The sequence below is a fragment of the Equus quagga genome, chromosome 14, assembly GCF_021613505.1.
Source record: "Equus quagga isolate Etosha38 chromosome 14, UCLA_HA_Equagga_1.0, whole genome shotgun sequence".
In the NCBI taxonomy this organism is placed as follows: Eukaryota; Metazoa; Chordata; class Mammalia; order Perissodactyla; family Equidae; genus Equus; species Equus quagga.
Window position 1 is genome coordinate 60,229,045 of NC_060280.1, and position 17,909 is coordinate 60,246,953.

Genomic DNA, 17,909 nt, shown 5'->3' on the forward strand with positions numbered 1-17,909 from the left:
TGTTAAATATTTGTTGCTGTGATGACAGTGGCTTTCCATGGTAGTTTTAGGTTCCGATATCCCACACCTTTGCTTTTCAGACAGTACCCTTGCTGCCCGGCCTCAAGGCTTTTCTTCCCCCTTGGCTGTGGTAGTGCTAGTTTGGAGTGATCACTTCCAAAAACAATCCCTTACTGTGGATTCCGTTGTGCTTCCCAGGACTCGTTTTGTAGGCGACAGTTTGGGTTCTTTTTCCGTGCATATTAGCTTGTGCTTGTTTACGTTGGATCTGTTAGGCTTCTCTGTGTTGCCAAAATCTCAAAAGTCTTTTCCATTGACCCACCTTAACTCGGCATTTTCACCAGAAAGAAATTTTGTCTATCTGGAGAAGTTGATCATTTGTCTATGAAAAAATTGTCTTTGGTGTGGAATCTTAGGAAAGATATTACTAACTAGCCAAAAGATAATCCCTTACAGAAAACATGCTGCGTTCCTCTCAGTAACTTGTCTTTGCCCAAGGGTCCAACCCTTTATTATGGATTTCCTAGCTCACACAGTATAGAAATTAGGCTCAGGTTTACTCTTCTGAGTAGAGAGCACGTTGTCCACTTGCTGGTTTACTTAGACATAGTCACTCTGATGATAGTTTGGATGTTTTGACTGAAAATTCTACATGTTTGTTCTTCACTGATCCGTTTTTCCCCTTCAGAATTATGGATGGCAACTGTGTGGGCTCTGTGAACGCAAGGGGAAGCTGTGACGAGCTAATCACCTCAGTTTGTGATAATGGCAGATGTGGAAGAATATACAAAATGTGTGCTTAAATTTAAAGCCTATGACATGTAGAGTATAACACTACTTCACATTTTTATAATACTGCTGATGGAAAGGTTCATGATACCATCCATGATAAGACCTTAATCAGCTAGGTATTTAATAAATACTGTACCTGAGACATTTTGTGCATTGTTCTATGCAATGTGGGAAGTACAGAAGAGAATGATATGGCCCCTCGCCTCAGAAAACTTTAGTGAAGGTATCTGCAGAATTAATTTTCAGGTAAACTGTTTTAATAGATTATAAATTACACAAAGAGAGCTAACATACCTTGCAAAGTGTATTTGTTGAGAGAGTATGGCTGTCATGACAGTGTTTGGTTTAGAGATCACGTCTGCATATTCTTGGGTAGATCAGCATTGCTCCATTGAACAGGAGAACAGGGTGTGAATTATGTAAACTACTGCCAGGGACGGCTGTATCTCACATTACGGTGATTTGTATAATAACTGCATGAAATGATTGTTTAAAAGAAAGATATCCCTCGTCTGATGGAGTGTCAGAGAATTGATTCATATTCTTTGTTTTACGTAAATTTTATTTTTAAAATGTGGTTAGGAAAAATAGTCAATAAATTTTTCAACACAAGAACAAAGGGGGTGCTTAGGCATAAAAGAGCATCTTGAGTTGTATTGTAAACATTATGCCACTTACTATTGTCTGGTCTTAGGTTCTCTTCAGTTATCTGGATTCCAGTGAAATATGGTTGGAATTACTTTTCTCAAAGCAAGGAACTTGGAAAACAGCATGTTACTTGAACGCCAACTCTTATTTATTATAAAAGATTTTTGAGGAAAAAAATCCTGAATACTAATAGCGGGGTTCTTTTTGGGTTTTTTGGTGAATAATTCTGAATTCGCTCTTCTTTTACAGACTACCTTGCTAATCACGGCCGGTTAAACGAGTCTGAGGCCAGGCGCAAATTCTGGCAAATCCTGTCAGCTGTTGATTATTGTCATGGTCGGAAGATTGTGCACCGTGACCTCAAGGCTGAAAATCTCCTGCTGGATAACAACATGAATATCAAAATAGCAGGTAACTGGGACGCAGCTGGCTCTAATGTGATCGGATGTGAGCCATCGCACTCGGTGTGAGCGGAAACAGACCTGCAGGCAGAGATTCAGGAGCATTTCTACCGACGACATTAAGCTTTCTTTTCTTTTCTTTTCTTCATTTTCTTAGTTCTATGTGTAATGAAAAGTAAGGGAAATAAGTTCATTATTAATATCCACAGTGGCAGGACTATAACTGAGGTCTGATTTGTGTCCAGGTCTGTTTGTGGCACTCTGCTGGAGGAGGTGCATTTGTCTGCGTGTGTGAGTGAGTGGAGGCACTGACAGGGCTAGAGGAGCAGTGTGGGTTGCTGGTGCTGTACCCTGCTCGCCTAATTATGCCTGGTGGCTATAGAGAGGTTACAGACAGAAAAAAGACCAAGGAGGTGATGGAAGCAGAATGAGAAATATTTGGACACAAAAGCACCTTGCCTGCCTCTGATACTATAGGGTTTGGATTTATGACATGGAGACTAGGGTAGAGATTGTGTTGCTAGCTTTCCTGCTACCCTTTTCACAATTGTAAAAGCTTTTGTATTTTATATTCCAAGTTTCTTTATCCACATGGTCAAAACTCTCATTCAGCAAATATTTACGTGTCAGGTACTCTGCTACGCTAGATACTGGGGATACAAATCAAGAAGTCATTTCCTCTAATCTTAAAAGTCTAGTGGAATGGTAAGAATAAGTAAAATACAATATGATAGTTACCCAAAAATATTTGTACAAACTGCAGTAGGAATAGAGGTGAAGGATCATCATTCTACCAGAGGAGTCAAGGAAGCTTCATAGAGAACGAACTGTTTGACCTCAGGCTTGAGAGATGGGTCAGAAGCTTGCCAGGAAGATATACAGAAGTATTATTTTGCAGACAGGCAGGCAGACTGTGTAAATACCACAGGTATAAGAGAGGAAGAGTTTGGAAGGTGGGGAACTATAGCTCAATACTGATGAAATGTAAAATCCGTAGGCCTGGGACATTGACAACAGAGTTTCTTATGGGCAATAGGGAGTGTAACCTATTGAAAATTTTATGGTGGGGAGTGGGTAACGTGGGACTGGGTTAACATTATTAGATTTGCGTGTTAGAAAGATGTCTCTCTCTGGCAGCAGAGTGAAGATAGGTGGACGATGTGGATAAGATTGAAGATGGGGCCAGCCCAGTGGCACAGCGGTTAAGTTCGCACTTTCCTCTTCGGTGGCCCAGGGTTCACTGGTTTGGATCCCAGGTGCGGACATGGCACCGCTTGTCAAGCCATGCTGTGGCAGGCGTCCCACATATAAAGTAGAGGAAGAGGGGCACAGATGTTAGCTCAGGGCCAGTCTTCCTCAGCAAAAAGGGGAGGATTGGTGGTGGATGTTAGCTCAGGGCTAATTTTCCTCAAAAAAAAAACAAACAAAAAATATTGAATCTTCCTGAAGACAGGAAGATTAATAAGGAATCTAATGCAGTAGTCCAAGTAAGAAAATATGAGTCTGAACTGGAGTAGCAGCAGTAGAGGTTGTAGGAGTGGGAGGGAGATTGATTTCAGTTAGGGTGTTTAAGAAGCAAAAGCTGAGCAAAGTTGCAGGTGGAGGTGTTGTATTCTAGGATTGTTAAGGAGGAAGAGAGACGTCTAGATGAGAGGAGCAGACCAAGAAATTATTAGTTGATTAGCTAGTGTGGATACTCACTGGACTCACTAAGTTTGGGGAGAAAGCAACTGCGTTGGTTTGCTGCACTGTGGTGTAAAATTTAAGTTAAAGCCTCTGATTTGTGCATTTAACTGATTTATTTCTGTGCCATTTCCTATTAGTTTTTGCCTTGGGCATTTGGGGAAAGGCAAATAATTAATTTCTACTTAACTTTGACTTTAATTTTAATTATTTTATTTTATTATTTTTTTAATAATTAATTTTAAATGCCAATGTTATATATGTTTCAGGGAGGTAATGGATTTTCCCTTCTGTAGTCTATTTTTTTTTCTAATGGGATTACCTAAATAAGACAGTTTTGTAAGTTGTTACATTCCCGTTATATATATAAAAATTTCTATTGATTTGTCATTTTTGTTTTGAAAAATGCAATCCACAGTGTTAATTAGTGTTTTGTAGTTTCTTATGTGTGCTCACTTCTCCCATTTGGGGTTTTTTTCCTTCTTTCGGCGTTCCATTTGGTCTCATTCATTTCCCTCCTTTCTGCCAGCCTTCTGTAGTGCTCGTCATTGGAACTTTTTGTTTACCTCTCCTTGAATGCATCAGCTTCTCTAAAATGACCTCTTCAGAGAAGACTCTTGTTTTTTGAAGTCCTTAACTGTATAATAGTTAAGAAGGGGGAAACCCCTGCTTCAGCTTTATATTCCTTTATCACTGAAACAAAAAATTCACAAAAACAATTTGTCAAAGGAGTTCTGGAAGGAGAAAGGTTAGACGTGTGAGTCATATGCTATAGGAATTACATCTCTCACTGACATCTCAAAAGAAAATGTCAAAGTAGAACGGCAAGAAACCTGCAAACAGAATATACAGAATATTCCTTTAAGGTTATTACCGAGTTTTGCCTGGCTATAATATGCCTACTATAATTCTGCCTGTAATATAGGTAGGTAAACTCAGTATTTCTAATGTCATTATGTGATATCTAGTTTTTTGTTTGTTCCTGTTTTTATTTTTGTTTTTGAATATCTAAACTTGAAGGCCTTCTAATTTTTATCTAGAAGACAGGTAAAGTGTCAGAGACCTAAAGTTGTTCTCTCTGGTTAAGCTAGTGTGACAGCTAACATTTATCGAGCCTTCACTGTTTTCAGGTACTCTGCTAGGGACCTGTGTCATTTAATCTTCGCAATCTTCGAAGCACCCCTCGGAGCTGCAGAGCTCTTGCCGGTTTTTCGATGAGAGAGCTGAGACACAAAGAGAGTCAGTAACATGCTAAGGTGACTCAGGTGATAAGTAGCAGCTGGCATCCACACCTGGGCCTCTGGGACCGCAGCACCTGTGCTTCCAGTACATGGTGTGGGAGGTTCCTCACGTTGTCAGTTATTCCTAAGGGCTTCTCACTGCTTGAATTTTGGGTCCCATCATTCTATACTTACTGTCCTTGATTCCATACCTCACAAGTGGAGACACACATGCACACACACACACAGTATATTTAAGCACTTAAATATCTTCTTGCCCACATTTTTTTTCTCTTGTCATCCTCACCACCATTTAGCCCAAATTTTAGTAAATATTTATTAAGCATCTACTATGCTCCTGAGCTAAGTCCAGGAGATTCAGATATTTCAAGACAAAAACAACAGCAATGCAAAAAACTCAACTCTGCTCTCACCTCAAGAAATTAATCTAGAATCAGACCTTTAATAGGTCTAGTTTCTATAAATATAACACAAAAAGTAATTGTTGTTAAGGCCATGAGGCTAGGAGAAAGACTAACTCTGCCTGGAAGAATCAGGGAAATTATTAGCTAAGACTTGATTAAGAAGAAGGCATTTGTGGTAGGATGGGGGAGAGAAGAAGAAAGGGATGGGGAAGAGAGTGTGTCGAGGGGGCGAGGTAGGGATGGCAGCTCCAAGCAGATGGATCAGCATGTGCAAGGGCAGGCAGGCAGAGAACTCAAAGCATGTAGGGAAACTACAGACCAGAGCTAGTGGAACGTGAGTGCTGGTGAGGAATGATAGGAAAAGAGCCTGGACAGGTAGACAGAGCCAGATCGTGAAGGATTCCACATGCTGTCAAAAGTTTAGATGTGTTCCAGTGCTGTTAAAGCATTTCTCCAGGATATTTATTTGTTTGTTTATTTCTGAGGAAGATTAGCCCTGAGCTAGCATCTTCCTCTTTTTTTTTTTTTTTTTTTGCTTGAGGAAGATTAGCTCTGAGCTAACAGCTATGCCTGTCTTCCTCCACTTTATATATGGGTCGCCACCACAGCATGGCTGATTAGTGGTGTAGGTCTGTGCTTGGGATCCAAACCTGCAAACCTGGGCTCCCAAAGCAGAGCATGCCAAACTTAACCACTATGCCACAGGGCCAGCCCCCTCCAGGATATTTATTTTTATCCATAGATTTTATAATGTTTTTATGGCCCTGCTTCCCTTTAAAAACATCATCTTCTGATCTCTGAAAATTCTTGAATTTTAAAGAAATCTAACACATGTAGGAAAGAGGGGACTCCATGGAGAAATTGCAAGAACCCAGAATAAAATAGAAAATTATTCCCTCAAATTATACTTTCTCTGTTTATTCTACTTGAGAAGATTTCTTTAATTGCTAAATGAGCTGAATAAATGAACTGCTTTAGCCATCTTGTATGTTGAAATTGAAGAGAAGCGCAAGTCAAAACTAGGTTTAAATTAAAATATTTGTCTCTGTAAGACAGAAGATGGAATAGAAGTATCAGATATGCTTCATTTTAATAAGTACAGAAAGACGTCTTTGAAATTAGCTTCTAATTTATGTTCCTCCAATGAGTAGACTTCAGACACCGATGAACCCGTGGGTTCACCCACACCTGTGTGTGCTCATTGCTTCAATTAGGAGACCTCCAGCCTTTGCAAAATAGGAGTGTTAGGACATTCAGAGTAAGAGGCAGAATGCAAAGAAATACTGGCTTTCATTCGTTTTAGTAATTGCAGAACTATTTCCTCCTAGCTATTTTGGCTATGACTATTCAGGCATTAAGTTGAGAATAAATAGATGAAGGACATTTAGTTTTATTCTTCAACTTTCCTAATCTAAAATGTTTATAATAAATACTTAGATAAGGATAAAAATGTATGAATTACTTGGAGGAAGTTTTCAGAAGATATCACAGTTCAAACAAGGCTTCACGTAAAGAATGTGGAGTTTGATATCAGACAGTGCTGGTGCAAATTCTGGCTGTGCCACTTAGCAGCCGGGTGACCTTGGGCTGATTATTTAACGTCACTGAGCCTAAGTTTCCACATCTATTAAACAGATTAATCTGGAACGTTGTAGGAATTAGCAGTAATGTTGGAGACAAGGAGGGTGGTAGGTAAGAGTCTGGGCTCTAGAGCCAGGCTACTTGGGGTTGAATACTGGCTCTACCATTTACTGTGTGACCTTGGACACGTTCACTAACCTCTCTGTCCTTAGTTTCTTTATCTGTAAAGAGAGAATGATAAAAGTTCATATCTCATAGTAGTTACTAGTTAATATTTGCAAAGTACTTAGAACTGTACCTGGTACGTGGTTAGTGCTATTTGTTTGTTAAATAAATAGTTAATTAAAATTCCTGGCACCATGTAAACATTCAATAAATGGTAGCTATTATTTATATTCAATGTATAATTGATTCCATGTGAAAACAAATTCTGAAAATGTTGATAGCCATTTAACCCCCCTCAGCATGTTTTTGTCTTTAATTACCAAGGCCTTAAAGCCTTATTAATATAAATCTCAGCAGAACGATAATTTATCATTTGTATTCTGAATTGTCTCTGCTTGATGCAAATTATTTTTTTTTTCGGAGAGGGACCTTAAATCTAATTAGTAACGTGTAATGAGCCTACTTAATCTGATGTGTGCATCACAAGTCACTTGTCTTTAACCCAAGAGGAAGGCTTCCTCTCTGGGTTGGCCCACAATCTCTGCGTGGCCCATCATCTCTCATTATTGCTTCTAATAACCTGCCTGCTTACTGGAAGACCTTGAGACAGGGCTTCTTTATGTGGCATTCCAGTTTTGCGCCCTGAAGCCAAACAAGGGTAGGGGAGACTGAGACAGGTTTTATTGGTAAAATATTTATTAGAAGTCTTCCATTTGTTATCCTCCTGCCACTCGTATTATGCAAAATGTAAAAAGAGCTTTGCAGGAGCAAGCACAATGAGACCGTGTCTTTATCCCTCAAGCCTACTTAGCACTAGCAGCGCGTTAAGCCTGGAATATGGAAGACAGCTCAGAGGGTTTTGTTTCGATTTGTTTTGCTTTTCACTTCTTTGTCTTTCTCCCCTCTCCCCATTCCATTTTGGGCTGAGGAAGATCACTTTTTGCTCCTTAGCTCACGGAACTCTCATAGACAAACAGATGTCTCGCACTGGTCAGAGGATCACATTTCGTCTCAGCTGTGATGATTGCTCTTGTGCCCTGCTGTCAGGTAGGGAGGGAGTGACTGGTGTCTGGAGGGAACTATGCAGCTGGCCTTTTCTCGCCGGTGGGCAACAGAGTAAGCACTGACGTCAGCCGTGGCTGGTGTTCAGTTTGTGCACTGGGTCAGCCCTGTCTCTCCTGCTCTCCTACCTTTCGTTTGTCAGCTTTCATTTCCTCATAATTGTCTTCTTCGCTCCTGTGATAATAATTACAAAAGATGTGTGACTCTTCAGTGAGACTGGATATCTGAATTCTACTGATAATTTTAGAAGTGAAGATAAATTTAACCCTAAAGCCATCTGCTGCTCTGTAGGAGGATTTTTTAAATTATAAATTAGACATTATAACACACTGCTGGAGATTAAAAATTGCCTTGGTTGTGTTGATTCATGGAAATCGTTTACTTTTTCTTAGCTTGAAGACTGGTTTCCAATGTTTTATCTGCTTTTTTCTTTTTTAAAAAATGACTTAGTTTACCTAATGACTTCTTCTATTTAGTTTTTATGTCATTTAAGTTGAAATCCTGAAAGTATTTAGTAATTATAATCATTTTTCAACAATAAACAGTGACAAACTGTGTTAACATTTTCTATGTCTTTTTCACAACCTCTGTTTTAGTCTTGATTTCCTGGCTACTCAAAAGAGTGGTCTGGGGACCAGCAGCATGAGCATTACTTTGAAGCTTGTTAGAAATACGCAATCTCAAGCCCAACCCTAGATGTGCTGAATCAGAATCTGCATTTTAGCAGATTCCCCAGGTGATTTGTATACTTGCTAATGTCTGATCTATCTCGTTCCAACACACATAACAGAATTCTCTAGTGTGCTTGGTTCCCATCAGACAGTGATCATCAGGATCAGCTTATTTACTCTGTGCAAGGCCCTGTTATTCCTAAAACATTGGCCCTTTGCTAATGATGTTTGGGCACTGATAATTTATGTAATTTAGTGATGACAGTAATAATAATCGGTTTTTGTTATCAAGAAGATATAGGTCAACCAGTCACTTTCAAAATATAAAGCAGAAAACAGTAATAGCAGTTCTAGTACTGTTTTCAAATATATCCATAGTCTGTTACTGGTTAGTTAGATAAAAGTAATTAGAGGACTCAGCTTTTGAGGCCAAGTTGATTTCCATGAGAGTCAGTCAACAGTAATTGATCTGTTCTGTGGTTAAAGACTACCCCAAGCCCTCTCTTCTACAGACATTTTAGGCCACGCAGAAACCAGGTGAGAGAATATGGCTATATCAGGAAATCTGAAAACCGTCGTTAGAGTAAAACCTCAGAGTACGTGCATTAGTGTTGTAGGGATGGGAGCGTGTATCATCTTCACATGAAAAGGACAAGATGTGTCTATTTAACACATCATACATTGTTAAAATGAATATAGCTTCCTAAAATGAAGGTTGGTGTGTATTTCTGACATTGACTTTGTAAAAATCTTAATTATATCCATTCATTTATTAAGGATGCTGTTAACATAGCACCAATATTATAGAGAAGAGAAAGCCCTCACTTGTCAAGTTCCGCTAGTAGAAGGATAAATTAGAAAATCTTTCATCTCTATTTAATGTAAAGGATTTTTCCTGGGTTTATGACAGCCTTACCTCCAACTTTAAGTTGGATTATACCGCTTTGACTAGTGGTGTTCTCAGAACATCTGTGATATATTAAAAAAAAAAACACCTGGCTTGAAGTTCAAAGGACCTGAGTTTGAATACTGGCTAAGCCACTTGCAGCTGTAGATCCTTGGGCAAGTCAGTTAACCACTTCAAGCTTCAGTTTCCCCCTTTGTAAGGGAAGGACAATCATACCTCACAGGGCTGTCATCACCATTAAATGAAATAATATATACAGAAATACTGAGGGTGTCATGCCCAGCCCAAAATAGGCATGACATAAGTGTTTTTTGGATTTGAGTTTAGCTCATAGACCGTGTTGAAGGACTAGTTGTTATTTTGTTTCTAAAACTTATGATTTCATATTGAACTTTTTCAAAATTGAGAAGCTAAAAGGTTGTTTGAGAAAGATTTTACTTTTTTCTGATGTGTTTAAGAAATCTTGAAAATCATGATTGATCTGACAAATTCAAAGTGTGTTATGAGGGAGAGTTCAAACAATTACTCCCACGCAAATGACAAATTACTACAGAGTAAAGATACTTCTTTATACCTTTAAAATTTTGTCAGAGTTGCTCAGCCAATCATGTATAAATAAAATAGTATCAAAATAATGTTAAACTGAACCCTGGATTGGAGTGAGAAGTATCAGTATGAACTCATGGGTTGTTGTTCTAATACATATTCATATAGATACAAAAATAAATACACGTGTGTGTATATACATGGATTAGCATTCATACATATATTTCCTAACTCTGTCTGCTGACAGGGCCTAGAAGCAGTGATACCCCAGTTGCTATGAGCACATCTAGGTCCTAGTCTTGGTTTCTAAATACCATTTGTCTGTAAAAGGAACCAAGGCTCCTTGGAAAAGGAGTTGATTCCAGGGCTGGGACAGGGAAAATACAAGATGAGCCTGGAACGTCTTCTGATGCCAGAAGATAAGGGAGTACTTAAAATAAAATGAAATTTTAAAAATATGGGGCCATGTGGGGGGCTGGCCCCGTGGCCGAGTGGTTACGTTCGCGCGCTCCGCTGCAGGCGGCCCAGTGTTTCGTTGGTTCCAATCCTGGGCGCGGACATGGCACTGCTCGTCAGACCACGCTGAGGCAGCGTCCCACATGCCACAACTAGAGGAACCCACAACGAAGAATACACAACTATGTACCGGGGGGCTTTGGGGAGAAAAAGGAAAAAATAAAATCTTTAAAAAAAAAAAAATATGAGGCCATGTGGAAAGGAGAGAACCTGCCTGAATTAGCTCCTAATGGCCAAAGGTAGAACTATTTGAACATCAAAATAAGTAGCAATAGTATTGAATTATAACCCAAAGAATAAGATAAATACTCATGACAATATTATAATTAATAAATGATTTAATAAATAAATAAAAGGGGAAGAAGGGACAGCTTTTCCTTAAAGAAGAATTGTAATTAATAAGTGTAGAAGAAATGAAGGAAATGAAAACTCACCATTTGACCACCACAGTAATCATTGCTGCGATCAGGATCCATCAATGAATGCTAAATTAGTGAGTGAGAGTTTAAAGAGAGATGGGATATGTATAGTCTCAATGTATCTCCTCTAAAAGATGTATTGAAGGGAAAAACAATGACTTTACATTGGAGAAACCCAGCAGACACCACCTTAATCAAGAGATCAAGGTTATCCCACCAGTAATTAGATGTAATACTATGCACCCCCTGATAGGATGCACCAAAAAGAGCACTTCACCTCTGTGATGCTCTTCCCAAAAATTCGTAATCTTAATCTAATCATGAGAAAACATCAGGCAAATCCAAACTGGGGGAGAGTCTACAAAATACCTGATCTGTAGTGTTGGTGCTCAGGAAAGACTGGGAAACTGCTACAAATTGGAGAAGACTAAGGAGGGATGATAACCAAATGCATTGTGGAATCCTCAACTGGAAAGGGACATTAGTGAAAAAACTGGTGAAATCTTGGTAAAGTCCATGGTTTAGTTAACAGTATTGAATCAATGTTACTTTCTTAGTTTAGATAATTTTACTAATATAGTTATGTAAAATGTCAACCTTAGGGGAAGTTGAGTGAAGGGGATAGGGAATTTTCCTTACTGTATTGTTGCAACTCTTCTATAAATGTAAAATTATTTCAAAATTAAAAGTTAAATAGTATGTAAGTGAATCCAGCATTACATGGTGTAAGTTTTACGACAGAGAAACAGGAAGCAAAATGTCTGAGAGATATAGCAGCCATCATTTTAGGTGTTAACTTGCAGATGGAGAAGATATTCTACTGAAAGCATGTTTCCTGTCTAGCAAGGCCAGGCTGGATCTGGGTCTAGCATAAAAAGAGGAATGCCCAAGTTATTGTTTTCATAATGCTTTCCGAAGTCGGATGATTTGTGGGGTCTTTTATTATTCTCTGTTGTCATGAGACTCTCTTTTTTGTGTTTGCAAGGTAGTTGACACATATGCTCCCAAATGTTTAATGAAGGAATGAATGAATTTGGTTGGTGTGATGAAACATTAATCCATTCCATTTGAATAAATGGCGATAAGAAACAAATGCTGCATAGCTATGCCATTTTCAAATTTCATCCCTCTTGCTCACTCCTCATTTTACTGTATACTTTCAGGCAGAAAGCTACAGACTGTGAATGAAGCAAATTACCCAGATTCCTGTGAAGAAATAAAAAGGCTTTTATTTTAAAGCGCCTTTCCATTGCTGCTTCTTAACTTGACAATTATTAACTTGCTCTATCACTGTGCCAGACAAGGACGTAAAGGTGGTGGTTAACAGGGAGGGCTCTGTAGTCAGACTTGGTTTCTGTTCCAGTTCTGCAACTTAACTCTAGCAAGGTACTTAACTGTCTGCCCTCACTTTCTCCTAAAACAAGGATACTTGTAGGGTTTTTCAGAAGAAATCATCTTCAGAGAGCTTAGATCAGCTTCTGGCACATAGTAAGCACTTTTAAAAGAGATGATGACAACATATTCATTCGGCAAACCTTTAATGAACAGCTGCTGTCTACAGACAGCACGCTAAGTGCTGAGAGTACAGACGTATCATTTCCCTTTCTCTACTCTCAAGGAATTTAATCTGATGGGGAAGACAGATAAGTGAAACAAGAAGAAGAAGAATGGCTATTCTTCTTCTATTCTCTTGCGTAGCTTACCCAATAGCTGCTGTTTATTGAGCATCGACTGTATTTCAATAGCATGCCTAAAGTGTTATATATTATCTACTTCTAATATGTGTACTTATCTACATATCCTCACTTATTGTGAGTATAAGTTACAATAACTTTATAAAGTGTTGATATTGTCCCCATTTTGCAAATGAGTAAACCAAGGCTCCGAGAAGTTAAGTAATTTGCCCAAGATCACACAGCTAAGTGGAAAACCCAGGATTTGATCCGAAATCTGCCTAATGCCAAAGTCTTCCTTAACCCATATATCAGATGATTGCAAATACAAAGTGCCTTCACAAGGTTATAGAAGACGTCTGCATATATGCTATTATAATAGCTTTAGTGAACCTGTTTGTCTTACAGTGTTTCGTTTAATGTTCCTACGGGCTCACGTTCCAATTTTCTTCAGTTACCTCCAGGAAATAGAAGTAAGCATCTGCTCAGTACCATTCTTCTTATAAGTTAACAGGCCGCTTTCTCTGTCCTAGATGTGTAAAGGCAAGGTTGAGAGTGGGCGACCAAGGGCACTGGGATGCCTTCCTAGCTCTTGCTCTCGTCTTGTCTATGAAATGTGCCAGTGAGAGAGCCCAGGGTCCGTGAGGAGGCCAGGCCGCCTTCCTGAGAGGCCTCTGTCCCAGCCACTCCTCGAGTTCATTCCACTCCAGGGAAGTTCAGAATGAAGTCCAGGGAAGTTCAGAATGAAGGAGTTACGTAATGGCTCTTTGAGATGTTAAAACTTTACAATGCTATTTGGAGAGTATCCTCAATTTACATGTGCTAAAACTTGTCTTGTGATTATGGTTTAAAGTGCATCAGTTGTTGCACCTATTTCAGGATCTCCAGACACACATCCCAGAGCTTCTTGTGCTTTTCCTTGTTAATAAATTAGTATTTTCCTCTTTAAATATTATTTGAACATCTAGTCCTTGACTCATTTGAGAGTGTAGTTTTTCTAGAAAATTAGAAACGTATCAGTATGGACATATGGGTTATGATGTGATATGATTGGCTAGTCGGAGAGGTGGAGTTGAGAAGATAAGACCTCTCTGACCGTTGTTTTGGAAAGCCAAGTATAGGACTGAACTGCAGTCACCTTGTGAAGGGAGAAGTTCTCATTGCCTCCTGCTCCTGGATGCCAGGGTCAGACCACAGTGTTCCACTACATTTAGACTCTTTCCCCACGTCCCCTGTTTTCTCTTCTGAACCCTTAAGCTCCTCTATACTTTTTCTCCCGTTGCTGTGTATTTTCTCAGGAGCTTTTTCTCTGAAAGGCCATAGTTGGTAATGATGGCTTCACATAAGTAGAAGAGAGCTGACATTTCACTTCTACTATGGCATTTTACATTCCTAATCTCATTTAATCCTCACAGCATCCCATCTGAGTAGTGGATTATCCCCACATTTATAGATGCAGAAACTAAGGTTCAGGGAAGTTAAGTAATTTCCCCTGGGGGACTTGAAACTAGACGGGGACTGGAAGTCAGCTCTAGTCCTCCCCGACTTCATAGACTGCACTCCGCCATGAGGCTGTGGTGTTGGGGATTGTGACTATGGTTACTGTTACAACTGCTTGCCACCAGTTTTTACATCAACAGCTGAGAGAATGCTTCACCTAAGGTACAGATGTGTGCCATAGTCTCAAGATGTGAATAGAGTGTGAGTTTATGTTAACTCATTGGTTCCCACAACAATCTGCTGACTACACTTATTTATTATTTCAACTTTACCGATGGGGAAACCAAGGCACACAAAGACTGATCCAAAGTCACGTGGCCAGTCAGTCTGGCGCTGAAGACTTGATCCAGTCCCCCTGGGGCACTTCTTAAAGTTGACGATCCCTGCAGTGCCCTGTGCTAGCTGGGAGTAAAGCTAGTTCCTGTCACTAAGGCAGTGTTCTTCAGTCAGGAGTGTGTTACAACATAACACAGTATGGCCAGAACTTGCAAAATAGTAGGAATTTGTTTGTTCAGTAAGAACTTGAGACTAAGTGAAGGCTTAGCAAAAGGGAACAAGCTTGCATTTCTACCAGAGCTCACAATTCGGTATTCTGCTGTAATTTTCATGCATATTGAAGATATCTTAGTACAGTGTTTCCAGACTGTATAACAAGACTGTAGATTCAGTATGACTAACATCATAAGGGGAAGGCCATTAACTGGTTTACAGTATAATGCCACTGCATTCCATAAATGAGTAGATAAGAGATACTGGTGATAGGTGGCCTGTGGCTGGGACCATATGGCCATCACCTGTTAATGAGCTATTCTGATGGGTCTCTGCCAAAATCAGGATGTACAGGCCAACACTTAGAGAGTTGTTACTTCAGAAACACTATACTCAGTTGCCTTAAAAGGTTATATATCTTGCTACCCTGGGGTAATGGCTGTAAGAGCAGCCAGTCCACTTGGTTGGATTAAGGTAAATATGTTAGAGTTTTACTCATTCGTTTCTTTCTTTATAGACCATATAAGATAAATGGTCTTAATCATGGAGTAATTGAAATTCTAAGATTATCAAATTCAACTTGATTGTCCACACCAATGGATTTTCTTTCAGACTTAAAAATACATTATTTAAAGTCTTCTTCCAGTCTCTCATTCACTTTGAGAAAAAAATTTGATTCATGTACACATTCGTTCAGTACGTATTTAGTGAATTCTTAATATTTGTTAGTCATTGTGCTAAGTGCTAAGGAAACATCACAAGATAGATGTCATCCCATTCCTCCCAGAGCGAATAGTAGTAATATTGTTAATAGAGCATATTATTAAATTTATTACGAGAAATTCAGTATAGTTTGAGAGCATAGATGAAAGTAACATTTATTTCCATCCCAATAGATTTCGGTTTTGGAAATTTCTTTAAAAGTGGTGAACTGCTGGCAACATGGTGTGGCAGCCCCCCTTATGCAGCCCCAGAAGTCTTTGAAGGGCAGCAGTATGAAGGACCACAGCTGGATATTTGGGTATTTCTTTGCTTTGCTGTGTTAAATGCATCTATGATGATAATACTTGGTACTCTGGCCCATCTTTGAAGCTCTTGGTACCTAAAACATAGACAGTAGTTCATACTTTCCCTGTCCACTGGATTGTAATTAGTCAGAGTATCTTGAATTAGATTCTAGGAAACAATTTCTAGGGACGGATGTTAATCATCCTAGTATCGGCAATAAATTAAAGTTGAGTAATAATCAAAATGATTAAATTCAGATCTTTTGGTATTTATTATAGGATACTTTATTGCAGTAGTTAGGGTTTCAGGGTTTTTTTTCATAGTCTGAGAAAATAGTAAATCCAAACAAGAATTTTTCAGTCCATAGGATTTTTAAGAGCCCTAGGGATATTTAGGAAAATAAAGTGTGAAGTTTTCGGGAGAAAAGTGATTGCGTTGATTTCTTCCCTAGAGCATGGGAGTTGTTCTTTATGTTCTTGTCTGTGGAGCTCTGCCTTTTGACGGACCAACTCTTCCGATTTTGAGGCAAAGGGTTTTAGAAGGAAGATTCCGGATTCCATATTTCATGTCAGAAGGTAACAACTTGTTCATCTTACAATTGTGCTTTACAGAATTTGTGCTCCAAGTGAAATGCCTAGGCAAAGGCTTCTCTTTTTCCAAGAGTTTGGGTGCCAAATAAAGTGACTGAGTCACTTTAAAAGCCATAGAAATAAGCACCCCCTCCATGTAGGTGAGAGAAGTTCCAGCCTTCCTACTTGTAACTGAAAACAGAAAGTTTCCCAGATTAAGAACAGCAAGTCTTCCCATTTATTCTCAGTCTATAAATGTCCCAGGCTTATTTTAGACTTAGAGAAGCACTTTGTAGATACAGATTCACAACCATTTTATTCTAAGTACGAAATGGATTTTCCCATATCCTTTGGGGGGAAGTTGCAAATTAAAATTTTTTAATTAAATTTAAAACCAACTGGCAAAACTATTGAATTAAGATGAAATGCCATAATCCCTACCAGTCCTTGTATTGGGTTGTTATGTAGGCATCAGTTAAGTTTACCCCTCAGTTTAGTTTTTGGTTATCATCCTTAACTCTTTTGCTCCTACTAACAGTAGAAGTAAGCCCTAGTAGTTAATTGCGTAGACTTTGGAGCCAGACTGCCTGGTTTTAACCCTGAGTTCCCTACTTACTGGCAGTCTAACCATGACAAGTTATATCTCCTCTCTGTGCTTCGATTTCTTCAATCTGTAAAATGGAAACAACAGTAGTTACTAATAGAGGTGTTGTGAGGATTGATTAAATTAATCTGTATAGAGCACCTAGCATGGTGCCTGGCACACAGCAGGTGATACAAGGTTAGCTTATGTGGGGGTAGTAAAGAGCATGATGTCAGCTCAGAGAATAAGCTAGTGCCCAAAGTTGCAGCAGTGCAGTTTTCTTGGTGTAATCAGAAGTAAATAATGTTTCACGTACATTTTTCTCAGCTGCACTGATATGGAGAAAAGCAACAGTCCACTGGAGAGCTCTTGCCTCACTTATATACATAGCCTTAGTATATCAGCCTCAGAAGTGACTGAGGATCCATTTATTATTTGCTTGTTCTAGGAAGAAGGCTTGTTTTTTCCTCTAGTGGAAATCTAAGTCTGTGTCTAGATATTTTCAGTTGAGAAATTCAGTGGAAAGGTTCATTTAGTGCAAAATTGGATAGACCTACACCCTTCTGTTCAAGTATTCATTCATGGTGATGGTTAATTTTGTGTCAACATTCACCATGTGAACTTGACAAATATAAGTAGCCTTTATATATTCATTTGTTCATTTGACCTACTTTCCAGTGGGCACTGTGGAGGATACAAAGATTAATGCCAGTGTACCAAGTCACATGAGTCAAGCAAATACCCTGAAGTGCAAGGTGATTTACATGGTTTTTCTAACATTGTGTTTCCTGTAGATTGTGAGCACCTCATTCGAAGGATGTTGGTCCTAGACCCATCCAAACGGCTAACCATTGCTCAAATCAAGGAGCATAAATGGATGCTCGTAGAAGTTCCTGTACAGAGGCCTACTCTCTATCCACAAGGGCAAGAAAATGAGCCATCCATTGGGGAGTTCAATGAGCAGGTTCTGCGATTGATGCACAGCCTTGGAATAGATCAACAGAAAACCATTGAGGTAAAGTGCTCGGAGATTTGACTAAAGATACTTTAG

General features: G+C 39.1%; 1 protein-coding gene across 2 annotated transcripts in view; it reads left to right on the forward strand.

Annotated features, from left to right (window-relative positions):
* SIK2 (salt inducible kinase 2) overlaps positions 1-17,909 on the forward strand; it is a 118,011-nt gene that overhangs the window by 77,227 nt on the left and 22,875 nt on the right. For both annotated transcript variants that reach the window (XR_006891891.1, XM_046685032.1), the window contains exons 4-7: positions 1,690-1,851; positions 15,595-15,719; positions 16,158-16,281; positions 17,653-17,873. Coding sequence is in view for 1 of the 2 variants with exons in the window: in XM_046685032.1 (XP_046540988.1) it covers positions 1,690-1,851; positions 15,595-15,719; positions 16,158-16,281; positions 17,653-17,873 (632 nt within the window). In the remaining variant the exon portion in view is untranslated. The remainder of the gene's footprint in view (positions 1-1,689; positions 1,852-15,594; positions 15,720-16,157; positions 16,282-17,652; positions 17,874-17,909) is intronic.